We start from the raw sequence: 19,797 nt of genomic DNA on the forward strand, positions 1-19,797 counted from the left end.
TGCAAATAAGAGGGGCGGAGCCAAACCTTGAAAAGTGAGGAAACGCAGTCCATCTCGAGTACGCAGAATTTGAAAACTTGAAAGCGGGCGGAGCTTGGTATGTAAATGAACCCGTCGCTGGCTGAGCTTGGGAAAGAGGAAGGAACCTCTTGTCTCCTTCCCCTCCTCCCTTCCTTGGGTGGGCGGGGCTAAGATATGCAGATAGGGGTGGGCGGGGTTACGCGCGCGGCGGCGGCGGCTGGAGCCGCCGTCTGAGGTGAGCTCAGTTCTTGCCGGTGGAGTGAAAGGGTGGCGCGAGGAGGCGCTAGGAGAGGGGTCTTTGGGCTTCGGAGGCGCGCGCTGCGGCGGAAGTGCCCGCGGGACGGTTACAAACGGCGCTTCTTCATTCAGTTTGAATTAAAGTCGCCCTCGCGGAGGAGGAACATGGCGAGTGAGAAGAACGGGATGGAAGGGACCAGCGGAGGAGGAGGAGGAGGAGAAGAGGTAAAGCTGTGCGTGAGATGCGTACGTGTGTCAGCCGGCGCCTCCTCAGGGGTTAACGGGGATTTCGTAGGCATACAGAGAGAGAGAGAGTTGTAGATGTTTAGACATATATTATTCCCCCCTTGGTTCCTGAGGGGAAATAACGAACCAGCAAATATGTATATATGTAAGACACACACATACATATATACGTACATATATTTTGGTAGTTCGTTATTTCCCCTCAAGAAACAAAAGGGAGTAATATATAATTAGATAATATACATCTATCTCTGGGTGTATATATAAAGTTTGGAAAGGTTTCCAAACACAGCATAGTGACTCTCGAAAGCGCCCCTTCCTTTCATGAAGTAGTATGCCTGCCTTTATCTTGCAAGTATTGGCAGAATTTGTAAACACAATAATAATAATAATAATAATAATAAAATAATAATAAACTTTATTTGTACCCCGCTACCATCTCCCCAAGGGACTTGGTGCAGCTTACATGAGGCCGAGCCCAAAGTACATCAAACAAAACATCAATAAACACAACATCAATAAACAATATTTATTTATTTTGGGTACTTCTACCCCGCCCTTCTCAACCCCCCGGGGGGCGGGGGGACTCAGGGCGGCTTACAAAAAGGCACAATTTGATGCCTATACAAGATACACATACGTACAAAACAGCAGTTAAAACAATTATCACAGTTAAAAACAATCGGTACATAACACAATCCGTAAAACAATCAAATACAAATCATATAAATCACATAAACGAAAAACAATCAATAGTGACATAAACAATTTTAAAAATGGCTGGGCCAAATGTAATAGATTAAAATTGAAATTACTATTATTTGGTTCATCTACACTGTAGAATTAATGTAGTTTGACATCACTAGCAGCCATGGCTCAATGCTATGGAGTACTGGGAGTTCCATCTTCACCTCTATTGTTATTTATTGATTCCATATCTTCTACCATTCTCTCACTAGAGGTTAAGAAAAATTCCTTAATTTCTCCATGCGCTCCGTATAAGAGACATGCTGGTCAGTGGTCACTGGCATGACCAAATTCTGTAACTGTCTGTGGTCCTTAACCAACTGGTCAGCCATCAGAAGAACTGCATCTTTACTTTTTAAATGTGTGATATTTTTCTTTCGTTCCTATCTACTAGATTCTTTCTCTTCTTTCGATATTATTAATTACTAACTTGGATACAAACAACAAATCAATCAACACAATAAATAAAACAACATCAATATAAACTTATAATAACTAACCAATAATAACCAGAATGTAAGAACTTAAATCAACATAATATATCACATTACACACATCATAAAAAAACTGAGCACCTAACATGCAATAAAAATATGGAGTGGTTTACTGCGACCGACAGGGTTGAGATAGATTTTCAGTATCTAAACGAAGGTATATAATTAAGGTGTTCTAATCCTCCTTCTCTCCATATGCTAACATGCATAAATAGGTTTTTATTGACTGAGATGATGTGCTCCCAGGTTGTTCCTTGAATGAAGTCAAAGATCAGGTCTAGTGCTGTTCATGTCATGTCAAATGTTAGCAGCATCAAATGGAACAGAAATAGGCTTCCGCTGCTGAGGTCAAGGAGGGTGAGGAGAGGCCTTATGTTGGGAGCAGAGATGTTTCCTTCTGTTCGTTAGTTCTTTCTTTGTCATCCTCACTTTCTTGTACCAACAAGTGCTGCTGCTGGTCCTCCCATTTGGGAGGATGATAGAGTGGCAGGTGGTATTAGTTGTGCAAAGGTTGGGTGGATCTTGCTACACAAATACAACCTATGTGCCACAAGATGCAAAATTTGGTAGTCAGGACATGGGGGAAAAACTAAAAGAATGTATCAATAAAGAATTGGTTAAATAAGATGTGGGCTATAGCCCTCTCAGAAGAGCTAATCTATATAAGAAGGTAATTTAGTCAAAAAAAGGTAAGCATTAGAAAGAAGTAAATGTGGTAGCTTTGGATAGGATAGGGAAGGGTGAACACTCCTGTGGTGTTTGTTTTGCTGTCTGAGCACCTGCTTGGAAGATTTCACCTCACTTTCTGTCCCTGTATTTGGAAAAAACTGGCTTGTTGTGGAAACAAGAATTGGTGAGAAAGCGTCAGTGGAGACGTTTTTCTCCCATCATGATAGCTCTTTCAGGAGTGAATTTCCCTTCCGAGTGGTAGATTTCTCTCACTTCCTGTTGTCTCGCCCTCATTCTTAACTATCCGTTGTTAGTAAGTTGGAAGTTTGTAACTTGGGGACTGCCAATACAAAAATAATGGAAAATTCAAACCACCAAATGATCAAGAAAGATTGTAGATGAACAATTAGAAAATGTATTATAATAATTGTAAGCAATGAATGAAATTAAAATAAATAAAAGTAATAGAAATGACAGAACTGTATCTTTTAACGGTATGTGTATATTTTGGGGGGATCTGTATAAATCTGGGAATAGACAATACAAAGAAAAAGACTAGGAGGATACCTGCATCACATGGGTTCTAGGGAAACAATAACAGCAGCAAGATGAGAATTCCATCCTGTTGAGCATCTCTTATCCAAAATGCTTGGGACCAGAAGTATTTGGATTTGAGGATATTTGCAGGCATCTTGGAGATAGGATCCAAGTCTACACATTACATTCTTTTATGTTTCATACATACCTGATCCACAGAACCTGAACACACTTTGAGGCACAGTACAGCTTCAGAATCCAAAATTTGAAATTGTTTCAGAGAGGTGAATAAAATAGTGATATATTTCATTTCCAGTTCAGTATACAAAAACTTTGTACAAAATATTGTATATTGTGTGTATATATGCAACAGAAATAGATCTTAGACTTCGATCCCATCTCAGAGATATCTCATTATATATGTATATGCAAATACAATTATTTGGGGGGGGGGGGTCTCCAAAATCTAAAGTACTTCTAGCTTCCAGAATTTCAGATAAGGGATACTTTGCCTGTTTTTTAAACATAATTTTGTGCATGAAAAGTTTGTGTGCATTGAACCATCAGAAAGCAAAGGTGTCACTATCTCAGCAATTCATGTGGACAATTTTGGATTTTGGAGCATTTCCAGATAACAAATATTCCGCCCATATTACCGTTAGTGGAGCAAAGTAAAATGCATTGTGATGAATTTCGAAGCTTCACAGGCTTTACAATTCATCAGGTAGATACGGTTAAAGAATATACAGGAGAAATAAAATGATAATAGTTACACATGTTATTAATAGCTTATCTCACATTTTAAAAAATGAGGTTGAATGAAGCTAAGGTTCCTGAATTTCTTTAAAATATATGTATTTCAGAATTGCACAATAAGAATTAAAAGTGACCTGCTATGGCATCTTAATAAAGAGTAGGTTATATAGCTCCCTTCAGAGTGGGGGATGATGATGATTATAACAATAAGACATACTTAATGCCTCTTCTTGTAACTAATATTTTCAAATAGCAGGCTACAAACAGGAACTCACAGAATGATTCAGAACTTCTGCCTAACTCTAATTGTATGCTCGGGACAACCCATTGCTATTTAAGATGTAAAACTGACAATTAATACCAAGTGCTCTCTTTTGTGTAGATAGTGTTGTAAATGTCTGCCTAGAATACCTCTATGTGGACAGCTTCTTGAGGCAAAACTAACATAGCACTCCTTGAATTATGAAATACAGCACTCCTTAAATTATCACTAGAAATCATGCCTGGAGCAGTTCTAAGTAGAGATGAACCTGTTTTTTAAAATGGCCTGGAATGTCTCTTTTCACAACAGCTGTTGCAGTTTTAGTTTCTTATGGAAATAGAGAGCTGGAATACCATCTACCAAGACCACTTCACTAGCCCAATTCTTGTGTATCTTCAAGGAGTTACCAACTTGTAATGGGCCTAAGGTAAACCTATCATTGAGGTTTTTTGGCATAATTTGGGCTGTATCCACATTGCAGAATTATATCCGTTTTATATAATCTTAAGTGCCATGGATCAATGCTATAAAATCCTGGAATTTGTTGTGTTGTGAGATATTTATCCTTCTCTATTAGGAAGCTCTCATGCCACAATATCCTGCAAATTCTGGATTCAACAGGATAGAGTCATTGCAGTTAAAATGATGTCAAACTGGTATAATTCTGGGGTGTGCCTGGTCTCTTGATCTGGGGGGATCTGCCTTTGCCTTCTTCGGAAAATGAAAAAATATGACTTACCCAAGGGCACACAGTGGATTTCATGGCTGAGAGGGGAATTGAACATTGATCTCCAGAGTTATTATCCAGCACTCAAACCACTACTCAACCTGTGGGTCCCCAGGTTTTTTGGCCTACAACTCCCAGAAATCCCAGCCAGTTTACCAGCTGTTAGGATTTATGGGAGTTGAAGGCCAAAACATCTGGGGATCCACAGGTTGAGAACCACTGCACTATACCATGCTGGATTGCAAGTCTACATTTATTTATATGAACCCCATTGCCAAGATGATAAGCAACAAAGAGCAGCAGGAAACAATGCTTCTTGCTAGAGATCGTTTGCATAATTCAAAAGATGGTTTTGCAAACAATCTGGATCATTTGATCAAGTGACCCACATTTAACATGGAACCAAACATTGTGTACCTTTATCCTAAATAAGATGCCCTATTGGTTTTAGAACATGTATTGGGGGCAGTTTTTGTTGTTTTGTTTTATGTTCTGTCCCATATATGTGCCATCGCTGGTTCTCACCCAAGAACATTTAATTCAAAATGTGGCATCATGTATACTGTAACATTTATAGAGATGATACCACATTTTTGCTATATATCATATGTGGTTGCAAGGTAAGGTTGTGAATTTACTGCCTTGGGTAGTTATAAAATAAATAAATGGTCCTGTGCCCCATCCAGCAGAGTTGCAACATAAGTACTGTATATATATCTTCCTTTCTTTCGTGGCTGACAGCTCTTGCATTTCTTTTATTTAGTTTTACTGTGAACCTCCTTAAGCCTCATTTTTGTAAGAAAGGTGGGATATATGTCTATTCAATCAGTAAAAATGTGTTAAGGGACTTGTTTAAGCAAGAAAGTTGACTAAACAGTCATGCCCAAGTACCTTTTAGGACAGTGCACCTGACTTCCTTTTAACTTGGTGAATTATTTGGCATACTCCTGCAAGTTCTTGTCTGAAGAGGGATGATATTTTGACTGATTTTTTGGTTATGTGTGATTTCATCACAAACATTGCATTGCTTGGGTGAATACTGGATATTTGGAACTTGAATAATAATGCTAGTGTATAATGCAGGAATATAAAAAAGTAACAATAACAATATTAATTGCTTTAAAATTGTGGCCTCTGCATTACCAAACAAAATTGCTCTGTCAAGTTCTCTTTTATTCTATAAATAAATACAAAATGTATGCACCTTTGCACTAATTCACTGTATTCTGAAGAAGTTTATATGTTCTGTTCTCAACTGTGCTTCCACTTCAAAGGATCAGGTTTCTTGTGGGACTTCTCAGCCAGGAAGTTGAAGCACAACAATTTATCTTGTAGTGTATTCACAGAGCCAAGATCTAAATACATCCTTTCATCTTTCTGTGTCTGTTCATGATATATTTTGCTTTAGTTCTTAGTACAAATCTTTAGGATTGGCGTGCCCCAACTTGTTTTCTTCTTAAAATGCCTGTCTTCTTATTTCTTCATTTAGTGATACTATTGTATTATAGGGAACAGCATCTTCCCAAGCTTGAGTTGAGTTGGTTGAACTGAAGGTTTAACGTGAGCAGGGAAGTTGCACTCTACACATTTTTTAAAAAATTGTGAACCACTTATCCCAGTGCGATGGGGATTTTTTTTCTCTGTGACTCTTCCATGTTAGAAATAATCCTTATGATTAGAAAAACTGCTAAGATGAAATAGTTTAGTAGAAAAATAGGAGGAAAGGGGAAGATTTATTTCAACTTCCCAGTATTGTGACTAGTTTTAAATGACCCCTTCTGCTCTTGTGAAGTGGCACCAGATCCCATCTGATATTGGAAACTAAGCAGGATCAACCCTATTGATTGCTTGGGTGGGATACTTCTAAGGAAAACCAGCTCCTGAAGGCTATATTTTAGAGCAGGGATCCCAAACAAATGCCTGTGGGCTGGATGCAGCTTACCAAGATAATCCCCCTCCCGCCCTACTTAGGGTCACCCCAAGTCTGAAACGAGTAAAAGACACAGAACAACAACAATCCAAATTCTCTCTCTCGTCAGCCAAAAGCAGACCCACACTTCCCATTGAACTTACCCACAAGTAAATCAATGTTAGTTAAAATTGTTCTTCATTTTAAATATTGTATTGTTCATGTTTTTTTCACTACCTATAACATATGTACCGTGTGCATAGGAATTTGTTCATTTTTGTCAAACCATAGTTCACTCCTCCCCTCAGCAGTTTGGGGGACCATGGACCAGCCCTCTGCTTTAAAAATTTGAGAAGCCCCGTTTTAGAGGAAGGAACTGGCAAAACCACATCTTCTTATTCCTTCCCTAAGAAACCTCTATAAAAATTATTGGGGTTGAAGGTCTACTCACGTACAATATTATTTAAATTCAGTGGCCACCTGACTCATTGGCTGTGTTTGGTCTACCATATCTTTGCTAAGTAAACTGAGATTTTCCTGAGTTGTTTGCATGTATTACTTGTCCCTATGTTCCCCTTTCTTTCTATCTTCTTGATAAGCTCACCAGGTTTTCAATTTATAAAAGTTTTGTCTAAGCCATGGAACTAAAGTTTACATGTTTCGTACAACTAGGATTGTAAATTTGTTAACACATGGCTTGATGTTGTTTCCTACTTATGGCGACACTATCACATGTTTAGCTGGGTCTGAGAGTATGTAGCTTACCCAATGGGTTACCATGGCTGAGTAGGGAATTGAATGCTGATCTCCACAGTTATAGTTGAATGCTCAAACCACTACAGTGCACTGGCTCTATCAGATCCTAAAGATTTGATTTTTTGTTTTGTTTTCATAGTCATGGCTTTGTCTGAACTTGTTAAGCATAACTTCCTGGTTCAGATCTAAAAAGAGACCATGGTTGACTAAGATTTGCATGTTTCATAGAAGATTGCCAGAAAGGGGCTGCATCTGAGGTTTGGTATATTAAATGAAGATATACTCTTTTAGATGTGGCCAGAAACACAACTATGTCCCCATAAAAATCTAGTTTGACTCCTACCTTAACAATAAGAAAGATTGCAGTCTGATTTTTTCCAACTTTAGTATGAATACTTTTTTTTAACACAAATGAATTCTTCGAAATAATAAGTTGCAAACTTATTCTCAGGATGGCAAGGAGGAGGTATTTATAGAGTTCAGCTGTTAATGTGAATTTAAGAGATTATATCTTTCAGGGCGGGCTTTGAGGACACCAATTGAGGCAATTACAGAGTCAAAGTAATTAAATAATAGTTACCAAACAGATACTGTGTTACTAAGAATTAAATTTATAATATCTTGGGGAAAGGTGTAACCAAATTATACATGTACACGAACCCTTCAGGTTCACTTACAGGGAATATTATTTTATTGGTCTTTTTCACATCAATAACACATATAAATTTGTTCAACAACAGATTGCTCAAATATTCATATGTGTCTGATGTTTATTTTAATTGATAGTTTTTTTTAGGAGTAAGGCTATACATTATATGTAACAAATCCTCAGCTTTAAAATGAAAAATAGCTTTATGTCAGCAACTTCTGTAATCTTATTTACAAAGCTGATCATAACTGCAATTTATTCTTAAGAAGCAAAACATCTTGCAGGACAGAACTTGGAAACACTTCAGTCTTAGTCCAAATATGAGTTTTTGTGTATTTGCCTTCTCTGGCTTGTGTAAACCTCCTCTGGCCATGCCTCTTTCTTCAGACTATACCTCATGTAGCTGCCCAGCAGTCACTTCTGTCTCTCCCAGGATTCAGAGAAGATGGCAAGTCTGGGAAGTAACAGCAACTCTCTATCCAACAGCTGATCATTATACTTTGAGGCTTGGAGAACAGCTGTGGCAAGATAGTCTGGACAATGACATTTGGACCCTGGGAAGGCACGAATACAAATGGTACCAAATCCATCTGAACAAATTTTACAGGAATTGAAAAAAAGTGCTGAGGGTATTCATTTTTTTGGCTATAAATGCATTGTTCAAACCCTGTACCAAAGTGATTTGATAGGTTTCAATAGTTTTTTTGATCTGTACATAATCTCCTAGCCAACAATGTAACTGCCACCTATAACTCATTTTCCTTTTGTTTTTTATTTGGTATATTTTAGAAATGAACGCCACAAATGTTTTTGTTTGTTTTCTTTAGAAACCAAAATAATTTTAATGTCTTCATAAATATGTGGTTCAACTGCTTTCTCTGAACAAAAAATTAAAAAAGTTGGCTGTAAGCAGATAGTAATAAAATATAACTATTTTAATCCGGTTGTGTTGTTGATGCAACTTTTTTGATGTTTACATTGTGGAATTTTTTTTATTTCTCTGTATTTGCCATTTTGGCACTTTTTGTAAGTATTTTTAAAACTACTGTACCTGGAAATATGTTATGTTACAAACCCGTAGACAATAAATCAGGGCATTATTATGAATGCAAGTATTCCAATAATTGTGTTACTGATTTTATTCCTTTAAAGAGTTGTATGTGAACCCATAAGATCTATCAATTTTACACTGCCTTGAGCACAGTATTCTCATGAGAATTTTAAGTATTCTGTAGCTCTGGTTGTACTTTTTGGGGTTCATCTTATAAAATGAAGCCGTAGAATATAATTGTGCACACATCTCTTGCTTTAAGTCAGTTTCAAATGAGGCAAAAAGGTTTTTGTTTGAAATCAAAATCATAGGCTAGTCTGCCCCAAAAGCCTAACAATAGGACACAAGGATCCTGAATAGGAATGAAAGAATACTTCAAACAGTATTTTTTAAAGCAAAACTGGATATGCAGTTTTCTTTTTCACAGGAATGGAATTTATAGACATTTTCCTAAGCTGAATCATAACTGACATCTCTCATTCAGTTGTTCTCAGTTGTGGGCTGACAGCAAAGCAGTATGGCTTTTTGTTTTGTCTGCAGGATACAGCTCCAACTGTAGCCCTGCATGTTGTGCTTGTCAGGTTCTGCCCATCACATTGTGATGCCACTTGTTTATGCCATTTTACTATCCCACTGGAATATATTATTTGCTTTTGATCTATGCCAAGCAATTCAAAGAAAGAGATCAATAGAGACTAGCATGGTTCATTTCATGCAATGATTGGCAAGGGAAAAGTCTAGTTCTAACTCTTGCAAAATAATAAAACTCATTCCCCTATCAAAAAAATAAACATCATCAGCCTGTTCCAAAATGATGCTATTCATTTTTCGACGTTTGCTATTCAATTATGAACTTTATGGGTAATTTTTAAAACCCTAACATGTAAATAATAGGTAGCAAACATAACATTCTTCATATTTTCCTACCATTCCTTTTAATGCATATTGTATTTACGTGCAACCTATATATATATATATATGGAAATTTCAAGAAAAAAGAAAGTATCATGAAAATAATGAAGGTAAAGTCAAGTAAGAATGTCAGAAGTTTAGTTCATGATAAGCTGGGAAACCTGCAGAAAACAGACAGAAAACTAGTTGAGTCGAGTAGTAAATAATAAACCATGAGATGATAGAGACAAGGAGATCGGCAAAAAGATGAAAGTATGGGAATAAATTGCCATTAAAAAGATCGGAATCATGATGAATGCATGATATAATACCTGATTAAGAAGTGTTGCAAGTCTAACATGAAATAATGTTTTTAATTAAACAGGGTGATTTAAATGTATTACTTAAACAGAACATTAATAGATATGATAGTAGCTGAAGTGGGATATTCATATCTAGAATTTTAGTAAAAGATACAAGAAGTCCACAAACACACAATGTATTAGCTCTTTTTATTTTAGTCACTGAAGAGCATGACCAGAACTTCGGGTGCATACATTTTTGCTCTTGCCTTTCTGTTCTATGTAGAATTGTCCTTTAGTAGAACAAGTTGGTTTTACTAGCTCTAGGTTAGTGGGGTGTGACTGTATGGTAGAATTACTGTGGTTTGGCACCACTTTAATTGCCATGCTAAATACTATGAAATCATGGGAGGTGTAGTTTGCTGAGTTACTTACATTATTTGGCAGAGAAAACTAAAGACCTTGTAGAATTACAACACCCATGATTCCATAGCACTGAGCTATGACAATTAAACTGCATTAATTCTACAGTGTCAATGCATTCTAGGAAAGTTGACTGCTGAGGGAATAATACATGATATGGGCAGAACTTAATTCCCAGGAGTTGAGCACAGGTAGTCCCCAAGTTACAAACATCCAACTTACAAACAACTCATAGTTAAGAATGGGGGCGGGGGGGGGGGCAGGAAGTGAAAGAAATCTACCTCTCAGTAGGGAAATCCACTCTTGGGGGAAAAGTATCTTCTCTGAAGCTTTCTCAACAAACCTTGTTTCTACAACAAACCAAAATTTATCTGATGATCTGACGATCATGGGGACAAAAAGTAAGGTAAAATTTTCTGAACTGGGACACAGGCAGCAAAGCAAACTCCACAGAGGTATTAACCATTTTCTGTGCTATCTAAAGCTTGTGTGTGTGTGTGGCTGGAGTTACACACTGTTCTGACTTATAAACAAATCTAACTTAAGAACAAACTTCCAGAACCTATCTTGTTTGTAACTTGGGGACTGCCTGTAGGTATCTGGATGAGCTTGGTTAAAGAAGTAGACCAGCTTGGGACACAGAAGAGGGCTAGGAGTAGAAAAGACCTGAAGGTATAATGGAATTATTAAATGGTATACTCTATCACAGGTACAACTATCTCAGACTATAGTGTAGTGGATTGCTAAAGTTTTGAGTTTAGGAAAACGATACATGGGCTAAAGATGTACAGTTGTGTCTACACTAGAAAAGTCTTTTTAAAAGATGTTCTTGTACCATGAATCTGGCACTTCAGTCATATCAGTTCTGACTTTTGCCTGTTGTGGTCTTTGTAACCAATATCCTGCTGTTCAATAAATCTGTCCTTTCCTCTTGCTCATGTTTCATCCCATACGAATTACAGTACTGTAATGCAGAGAAGTATTTCCACTTGTTTAAGATAATAGAAAAAAATGCCTTATGGAATGAGAAGAGCATACCTGGAATTTGAGCTGACAGAAACTTGGGACAGTATTTAATGCGGAACAATGATGATAGGCATACTTCATATTCTGAGCATGGCACAATTAATTATTCTCCTACCTTGCTTTTAGTGACGATAATGGTCATTCTGTAACATATATTCCTACACATGGAGAATAGTAAATATATAGTAGAAGGCTTTAGCAATGTTAATATATTATAGACTTTAGTCATTACTAAAGCAAAGATTTTGTAAGATTTATTACTACAACAAATAAGGCATTGTATTGTCGAAGGCTTTCATGGCTGGAATCACTAGGTTCTTGTGGGTTTTTTCGGGCTATAGGGCCATGTTCTAGAGGCATTTCTCCTGACGTTTCGCCTGCAACTATGGCAAGCATCCTCAGAGGTAGTGAGGTCTGTTGGAATTAGTACAATGGGTTTATATATCTGTGGAATGGCTGGGGTGGGGCAAAGAGCTCTTCTCTGCTGGAGCTAGGTGTGAATGTTTCAACTGACCACCTTCATTAGCATTTGAAGGCCTGGCTGAGCCTGGGAAAATCTTTTGTTGAGAGGTGTTAAGATGTGCCTGGTTGTTTCCTCTCTGCTGTTTTGCTGTTGTAATTTTAGAGTTTTTTTTAATACTGGTAGCCAGATTTTGTTCATTTTCATGGTCTCTTCCTTTCTGTTGAAATTGTCCACATGCTTGTGGATTTCAATGGCTTCTCTGTGTAGTCTGACATGGTGGTTGTTGGTGTGGTCCAGCATTTCTGTGTTCTCAAATAATATGCTGTGTCCAGGCTGGTTCATCAGGTGCTCTGCTATGGCTGACTTCTCTGGTTGAAGTAGTCTGCAGTGCCTTTCATGTTCCTTGATTCGTGTTTGGGCGCTGCGTTTGGTGGTCCCTATGTAGACTTGTCCACAGCTGCATGGTATACGGTTAGGCATTGATTAAAGGGCATTGATTAAAGGGATTAGTTGCACATATTAGAACTAATTCATGTCCAGCATTTTAAAAAAAATTAATCATTACATTTGGCCCGACCTTAGTTTTAAATGCGTCGTGGTGTTATTGTTTAATGTTTACTGCTAGCATTTTAATGTTTAGTGTTTTGTTTTTATGAGTTTATTTATTGTTGTATTTGTTATGCTGTTGTTTTATTGATGTGTTGGGCCTCGACCTCTTGTAAGCCGCACCGAGTCCTTCGGGAGATGTTAGCGGGGTATAAATAAAGGATTAATATTATTATTGTTATTGTTATTATTATTATTATGTTTGAAATTGTATTTTTGAGAGATGTACTTCCTCCTTTAAAACAGAACCTTTATCCTCAAATGTTGTTGGATAAAGCAAAATAAAATATTAATTTTTGTGAAAAGTGTAAGGTTCTAATTCCTAACAAAATTGACTTGCCTACTCTTAAGACCTTTTTTAAAAAAAATGAAGCATCATGGAAGACACAATCAAAAGCACCTAGGCCATATAGGAAATTACCCATGAACACTGAAATTGAAGTACAAAAAGTGTCCCCTACACTGAAATGGAAGTATAAAAAGAGTCCCCTACAAACTTATTCAAATAATAATACTAAAAGATTAAATACTTGGTAGGTCATGTCAATTCACACAAAGACACTACCCATCTCAGGCCCCATCTACACTGCCATATTAAATCCAGATTTTCTCCTTTGAACTGGATTATATGGCACCATAGACTCATGTAATCTAGTTCAAAACATATAATCTGGGTTATCTGCTTTGGTAATGTGGGATTATATGGCAATGTAGAAGGGGTCTCAGACTTTTCAGTGTACTGTGCCTAAATCTACTGTTTTTTTTCCATATGGTAGCTAAGATTGACCTGGTCTTTTGTTTAGACAGGGTGATCTAAATTTGTTGCACTTGAGACACAGAAACACATAGAAGAGATATGTTTATTTTCATTGATTTAGTGTGTTTCCTCTAGGTAGGTCTGTGGCCAATACCAATGTAAGTAGGCAGATTTTATGTTATTCACTTACATTTGTTTCCAAGACTAGATTCTCGTACTTTAGCAAATTGTTGCTCATGGAAACTATATGGTAAAAAAAATCTCCTATTTAAAAGATACATCTGGAAAGATGGGAGCTAGACCTAAATAACTTCTATTTTATGTTCAATGTGTAAATAAGAATTTCAAAAAAGAAAATGATAAACAACTCTTAGATACACCATTCTCTGTTACAATAGTCAAAACACACAAGATAATCGCTTCCAAATGAAGAAGAAAAAGAAGAAGAAAAAGAACTTTTTCTCCCCTGCTGCCATCTCCCCGAAGGGACTCGGGGCAGCTTACATGGGGCCCAAGCCCAAGGCAGAATACAATTAAAAACAAAGCAAAGACAATTAAGACAGCATAAAACAACATAACAATAATAGCAACAACAATAACAGCAGACTAATTTTGGAGGGGGGGGAAGAAGGAGAACAAAATAGATGGAATTACAAACATCAGAAAAAAAGGCAAATTGCCATTACTGTGTGAAATAGGGTCAAAGGTAAATGACAGGTCAAGGAGGGGCAGGCTGAGAATAGAGTGCTAAATCTGTGCTTTAGAAAGGAAGAGAGGTCACTGTTGCGCTGAGGCTCAGCATTTGATTACTTCTCACCTGATGTGCATTGTAAATTTTTCGAAGTTTTTTCTGTTTCAAATTATTTTGCTCCAAGACTACTAGGTTAACCTCACTTTCATATTCTCTTCTTCTGTTCAAATTTGAAAAACAAATAAATTGTATATTATAATGTCATTTGACATTCACAATGTCAAATACTGTGAAATACTGGTTTGATTTAGATTCAGGATGCCTCAATCTTTTATGAAACCATAGCCTCCTTTCTTAGGCCCAGAACATCAAATTTCTCAAGGAGTCTCTGTGTTGCTACATTTGGAAATGCCTTTAAGTGCTGTCTAGGTAAAACTTCACAGTTCTAAAAATTAGAATTATTGTCTCATACAGAAAACTTCTTACCTTTTCTGAAGGCAGAAACCTTAAATCGTTATGTCCTCATGCCTATATCAGGGCAGCAGAACTATCACTTTTTTTATCTTTCAAGAAGCTCAGCACAATATAAAGATGGTAGTTTTATGCCAATATTGTCTTTTGTAGTCCTTTTAAGTTGGTCAGTCTGTGTAACTCATTGGCTTATGTGACCATTCTTTCCTGCTCCAGCAGCATTCTGATATTTCTGGGAGTGAAATAGAATGTATAGTTCCATTTGGAAGCTAGTACAAACATTTGATGCCTTGAGAATGTTTTGAAAATGGCCCTCTGTAGAGTACATCATTATGTCAAATGTACATTTTCCCAGTGCAGCAAGAGAGGTTTCACACTTTCTTAATTGGCCTTCAGGGGATTTTGCTGCAATACAACTGTGAGTGGCTTGGCATAAAATAATTGGAAATCACATTGAACTGTACTCTTCTGCCTTGGTTGAAAATACACATATGCTGGCCTCTGGGAGTTGTTATTAAAAGACTAGTTCAAGATTTTTTAAATTTTATTTTAATGAAGGCTCTAAATGGTGCAAACGGTATCCTTCTGTGTAACCAAGTCAACATTAAATGAAATGCATATTTACTAAAAATGAACAAGTCACCTCTTTGACTTTGGTGAAAGTTGTAAGTCACCATTGTAGATTTAGAACCCATCACAACCATTATAAAGTAAAATTCAAAATATAAAGGACCTTAATGTATTAAAGGAAGATTGCATGACTATGTAAGGTATATAAGGCAATACTATAAGCTACACATAGTGCTGGTTAGACAGTGATACTAGATCAAGAAACTTTCATGTAAATAAACATACCTCTCCACATGATACTTTTTTCTTGTTTAACTGAAATAAAAATGTCATGACTTTTATTTATCTATCCTTTATACTATCCTTTAAACCTGACAAGATGCTCTCTATAGATAGAAATTCTGTACTTTTGTGTTTGGAAGAAACAAAAAGCAATCTTTCATGACACTGGTTACTTTAGTTATTGAATCATAGAACCATAAAATACTAGAGTTGAAATCTGTGGGAGACAATATTTCAGGAAATCTAAGAACTATCTCCTTGCAACTGGGTTGGGCAACTTGATAGAAGCCAGTCCTCACTGGCCTTGCATTCAGCAACACTTCAATCAACATCATGTAATATTCAGTTTCCATTTTGTCTTTTTTTTTTTAACTTTTGAAGGTCAGAGGGCTTGGTGGTGAGAGATATAGGGAGATTCTACATGGAAACTATCCTGGGGTCACTCCAGAGTGTCAAATTCTGGATTGGTCCTAGAATGGTTCTTACTGTCAGCCCGTTCTCCTCCAGTTCCCCTCCAAACTCAAAATGGCTTGTGGTCTTCATTCATCACATTGACCCGGGGGAGGAGGGGGTGTGTGAAAGGATTACTTCCTTCTTTCTCTCTTTCCTCACCAATCACCCTTGCATTCTGGCTGACATCACTCCAAGCAAAGAGCAACTGTCACTAGCCACTTCTCACTCAGTGTCTGCCACTACAATGAAAACAGGAAGGGTTTGTAAGTACTATCCGTGTACCCAGCCTGCCTGAGCCCAGAGAATATCGGATGGCCACTTAAACAGTTGTAGCCATTCTGTCTTCTGTCTTAGAACAGGCCCAATGTTAAGATAGGCCCAGAGTCTGGATTTTTCAAATGTTGTGGAAACTCTGGAGCAGCCCATTAATTTCGTTAATACAGTTCAAAGCTACATTAAGCAGCCTTAGCCCTCATTAATACAAATCGGCTCTGTGTGACATGCAGCTGCCACAGAGCTGATTTGCCTCCACTTCGGGATAAAGTGTCCATGTAGATGTGCCCTTTAACAGTTGTATTCGCAGCAGGTTCAGGGTTCTTTTGGCCAGTTTTGCTGTTTTGGAGTATTGTGCAGTGGTTTGAGCATTGGGTTGTGACTGTGAAGTCTAGAATTCGATCCTCCACTTGACCAAAGAGAGCACTATAGGGTAAGACACACACTCTGAGCCCCAGAAAACTCTTTTATGGCTCAGGATTGCCATAAGCTGGAAATGACTTAATGGCATACAACAATAACTGGGAGCGGCATATGAAACAAGTTCCCCAATCCTTGCCTTAGCCTACCCCAGATACGTTTTTTCCCATCTAAGATTAAGTTGGGACTCCTTTCTTTGGAAAGTTCATCTAGTTCTCTTGCTTTATAGTGCTGATTTGAAGGGTGTGAATTATTGAGTCGGTGGAAATGGAAACTGCTAACATGTAGGGTCAACTGTACATCTTAAGAAGTATATATGCCATAGTATTATTGCTTTGAAAGCTGGGCAATGAAGAAAGCTGATGGAAAAAAGTCAACGCATTTGAAATTAGATGTTGGAGAAGAGTTTTACAGTCTGAATACCAAAAAGATAAACCAATGGGTTCAAGAACAAACCAAGCTTGAATACTCACTAGAAGCCACAAGAATTAATCTGAAGTCCTCATACTTTGGAAACATCACAAGACAATATCACTCATTGGAAAATAAGATAATGTTTAATAAAGTGAAGCTATTAGGAAAAGATGAAGATGATACCAGGGAAGCCATGCCCCAAGTTTGCAAGACCTAAGGTGGGCTGTTAATAACAGGGTTTCTCGGAGATCTCTCATTCATTAGGTTGCCATGAGTAGAAGCTGAATTGATAGTACTGTTAGCTGTTTTTAATGGAAGGTAAATGAATATGTCTAACATGGATCAACAATGGAGTGTTGAACCCCTAAAAAAATAGAAAATAATATTTCAGCAAATTTGGAGCCAAATTTTATCTTTAGACCTAATCAAGAAACCAACACTAGATCTCAAATATGATAAAATTCTTGATTTATTAAATATATGATCACACATAATAGCAAACTAGCAGAAAAATAAGAAGATCTGGATTATATTATTTTACAGTTGCATAAATAAATATTTTTCAATTGGCTTTGGATAGTTTTTGTAATGTGGAGTCAAAAACATATATCTTTCCCAGACAATTGCTAACAGCTCTATGTTGTCCACACGTTAGATAACAATTTAATATTAATTATTCAAACATCTATTGGTAACCTAGTTTGTTCTTTCATTTAAAATACTGAATTTTTCCTTTTTTGTATGGATAAAATATATCCTGATAAACAAGGAAATGCAGAAATATTATATTTGCTACCAGTCGCAGAAGTACAAAACAATTAACAAGACATAGTATGGCAGCAGGTCTGGCTTGACTTAATACTGTATAAGAAGATAGTGTACGATCAACATGGGATCCCAGACACCTTCACAAGTGCAGAATACAGCACTGTAATATACTGTGTATGTATAATCAGAGGACTGTAGCTTATCCTGTGCACACTTATCTGGGAATAAGCGTTACTGGTCATAGTATGATTTACTCTGTATATATAGGCAGTGGCTTGGTCCAAACAGCTATAGTCAGAAATCTGCTTCTGGTTGTGGGCCCATTTGTGCCAACTATTGCAGCTCTGTGTCACAATTGTGATTTTCTTCTTCTTGAATTGCATTCTTTAATCTCAAAAGAAATGATCTAATTAGAACATTTTGAGTTAAAAATTTCTGAAATTGCCTTGATCATTTCAAGCTAATTCTAATATGCATAATAGGAAACCACTGTGGTCTGGTTATAAAATTATATATTTTAGAGGAGGAATTTTCTTTCAACAACACAAAATATGAATGTGTGCCCATAAATATTTTGCATTAACATGCATGCTCATCTCTTGGTGTAGCTGAACTAAATTTGCCAGTTCATGCTCCATCTCCAGCTTTTTTGTTGTGGCTGGTTTATGTGCAAAATATTAATAGCTGAGCATATTTTATGTCGTTTCAAGGAATATTCAAGTTTTATCATATGGTTAAGAAAATGGATATAAATCACTTTTGGAAATCATGTTTTAAGCATGAAATTCAGGATATTACAGTTTTATTAGAGAATAGACTTGTTTTTCCAAGAACTGTCAACATAATTGCAAGAGGAACGTGTGATTGGATCCAGAAGCAGATGGCTGACAGTGTAAATATCAAAAAGGCAAATCCACATCAAGCAAAGAGAAATGAACTCTTATCAGACTGACATTGTACATTGAATGCCTTTAAAATCAACTAGTTATTCTGTGTTGTCTCTTGACAAAATCAAAGCTGTGTCCAGATATAGAGCTTTAATCCAAATTACATTAAAAGACACAGACACTGAGCTGGAGCCATCCCTTTCCTCAAGGTTTTACAGAGACTTTTAGGCTTAACAGAACAGCTTAATAGTGCCAGCTACTTTAGTGCTAAGTGTCAATTAGTTGCACACAGGCAGGTAAGTTTAACTGGATTTTTACAGTTGCATATGCTCTTCATACTGATTGTCTTCCACTTGCCGAATTCAGACCATTATAACACATTATTCGATAATAAATGGACTATATTTTAACATGTAGAATTTAATACCTTCATTCCTATTACATTAATATTTTTGAAAAAGTGTTTTGAGCAAAGGCTATGTTCAATCAGTTCTAACTCAACAACCTCTAGTATACAGACATGGGCTTCATGATAAAACTTCTCAAACACGTGTTTTATAATTTTAAAAAATGTCAATAACGAATTTAACCACTCTGATGTTGATCCAGTTGAATGTAATCCAGTTTTGAAATCTCATTAGAATTAAACACATGCCCAAATCCCTCCCATTGTTGATCAGTGGGGCTTAAAAGCAGAGCCTTGCAGTTAAGTCTACAACAGTAGTAGCCCACACATTTCTGCTAGTCCTTTAATACATTCCAGCTGAAATGTGAAGTGTAAATATATGTATACATTTTAACTTCGGTTTAAAATGAAGTGGCAAAAAACAGCCACATGTTGTCTCGCTTCTTATCTAAGGCATCAAATAACATGCCACTGAAAATCACTTTGCCCTTAAAGATGCTATTTGCCTTGGAAAAAACTTACACCTTCTAATTGTGAAAGCACATGCAATAGTAAATAAGATTTTTCTTTAAGATACCATTTCTTTCTCTTCATAATTCTTATGGCTCTCTTTGGAACTCTCCCCAATTTTCA

The 19,797-nt window shown here is 36.9% G+C and overlaps 1 protein-coding gene across 4 annotated transcripts in view; it reads left to right on the forward strand.

Moving 5' to 3' along the window:
* Nucleotides 1-216: 216 nt before the first annotated feature.
* Nucleotides 217-19,797, forward strand: part of TTC39B (tetratricopeptide repeat domain 39B) — an 89,755-nt gene continuing 70,174 nt past the window's right edge. For 2 of the 4 annotated variants that reach the window (XM_060762404.2, XM_067464376.1), the window contains exon 1: nt 218-483. In XM_060762404.2, coding sequence (XP_060618387.1) covers nt 424-483 — 60 coding nt within the window. In that variant the 5' untranslated portion in view covers nt 218-423. Of the gene's footprint in view, nt 484-4,345; nt 4,397-19,797 lie in introns of those variants that run through there. The other 2 variants (XM_060762407.2, XM_060762408.2) reach the window with 2 other exon arrangements.

The sequence above is a fragment of the Anolis sagrei genome, chromosome 2 (assembly GCF_037176765.1).
Source record: "Anolis sagrei isolate rAnoSag1 chromosome 2, rAnoSag1.mat, whole genome shotgun sequence".
In the NCBI taxonomy this organism is placed as follows: domain Eukaryota; kingdom Metazoa; phylum Chordata; class Lepidosauria; order Squamata; family Dactyloidae; genus Anolis; species Anolis sagrei.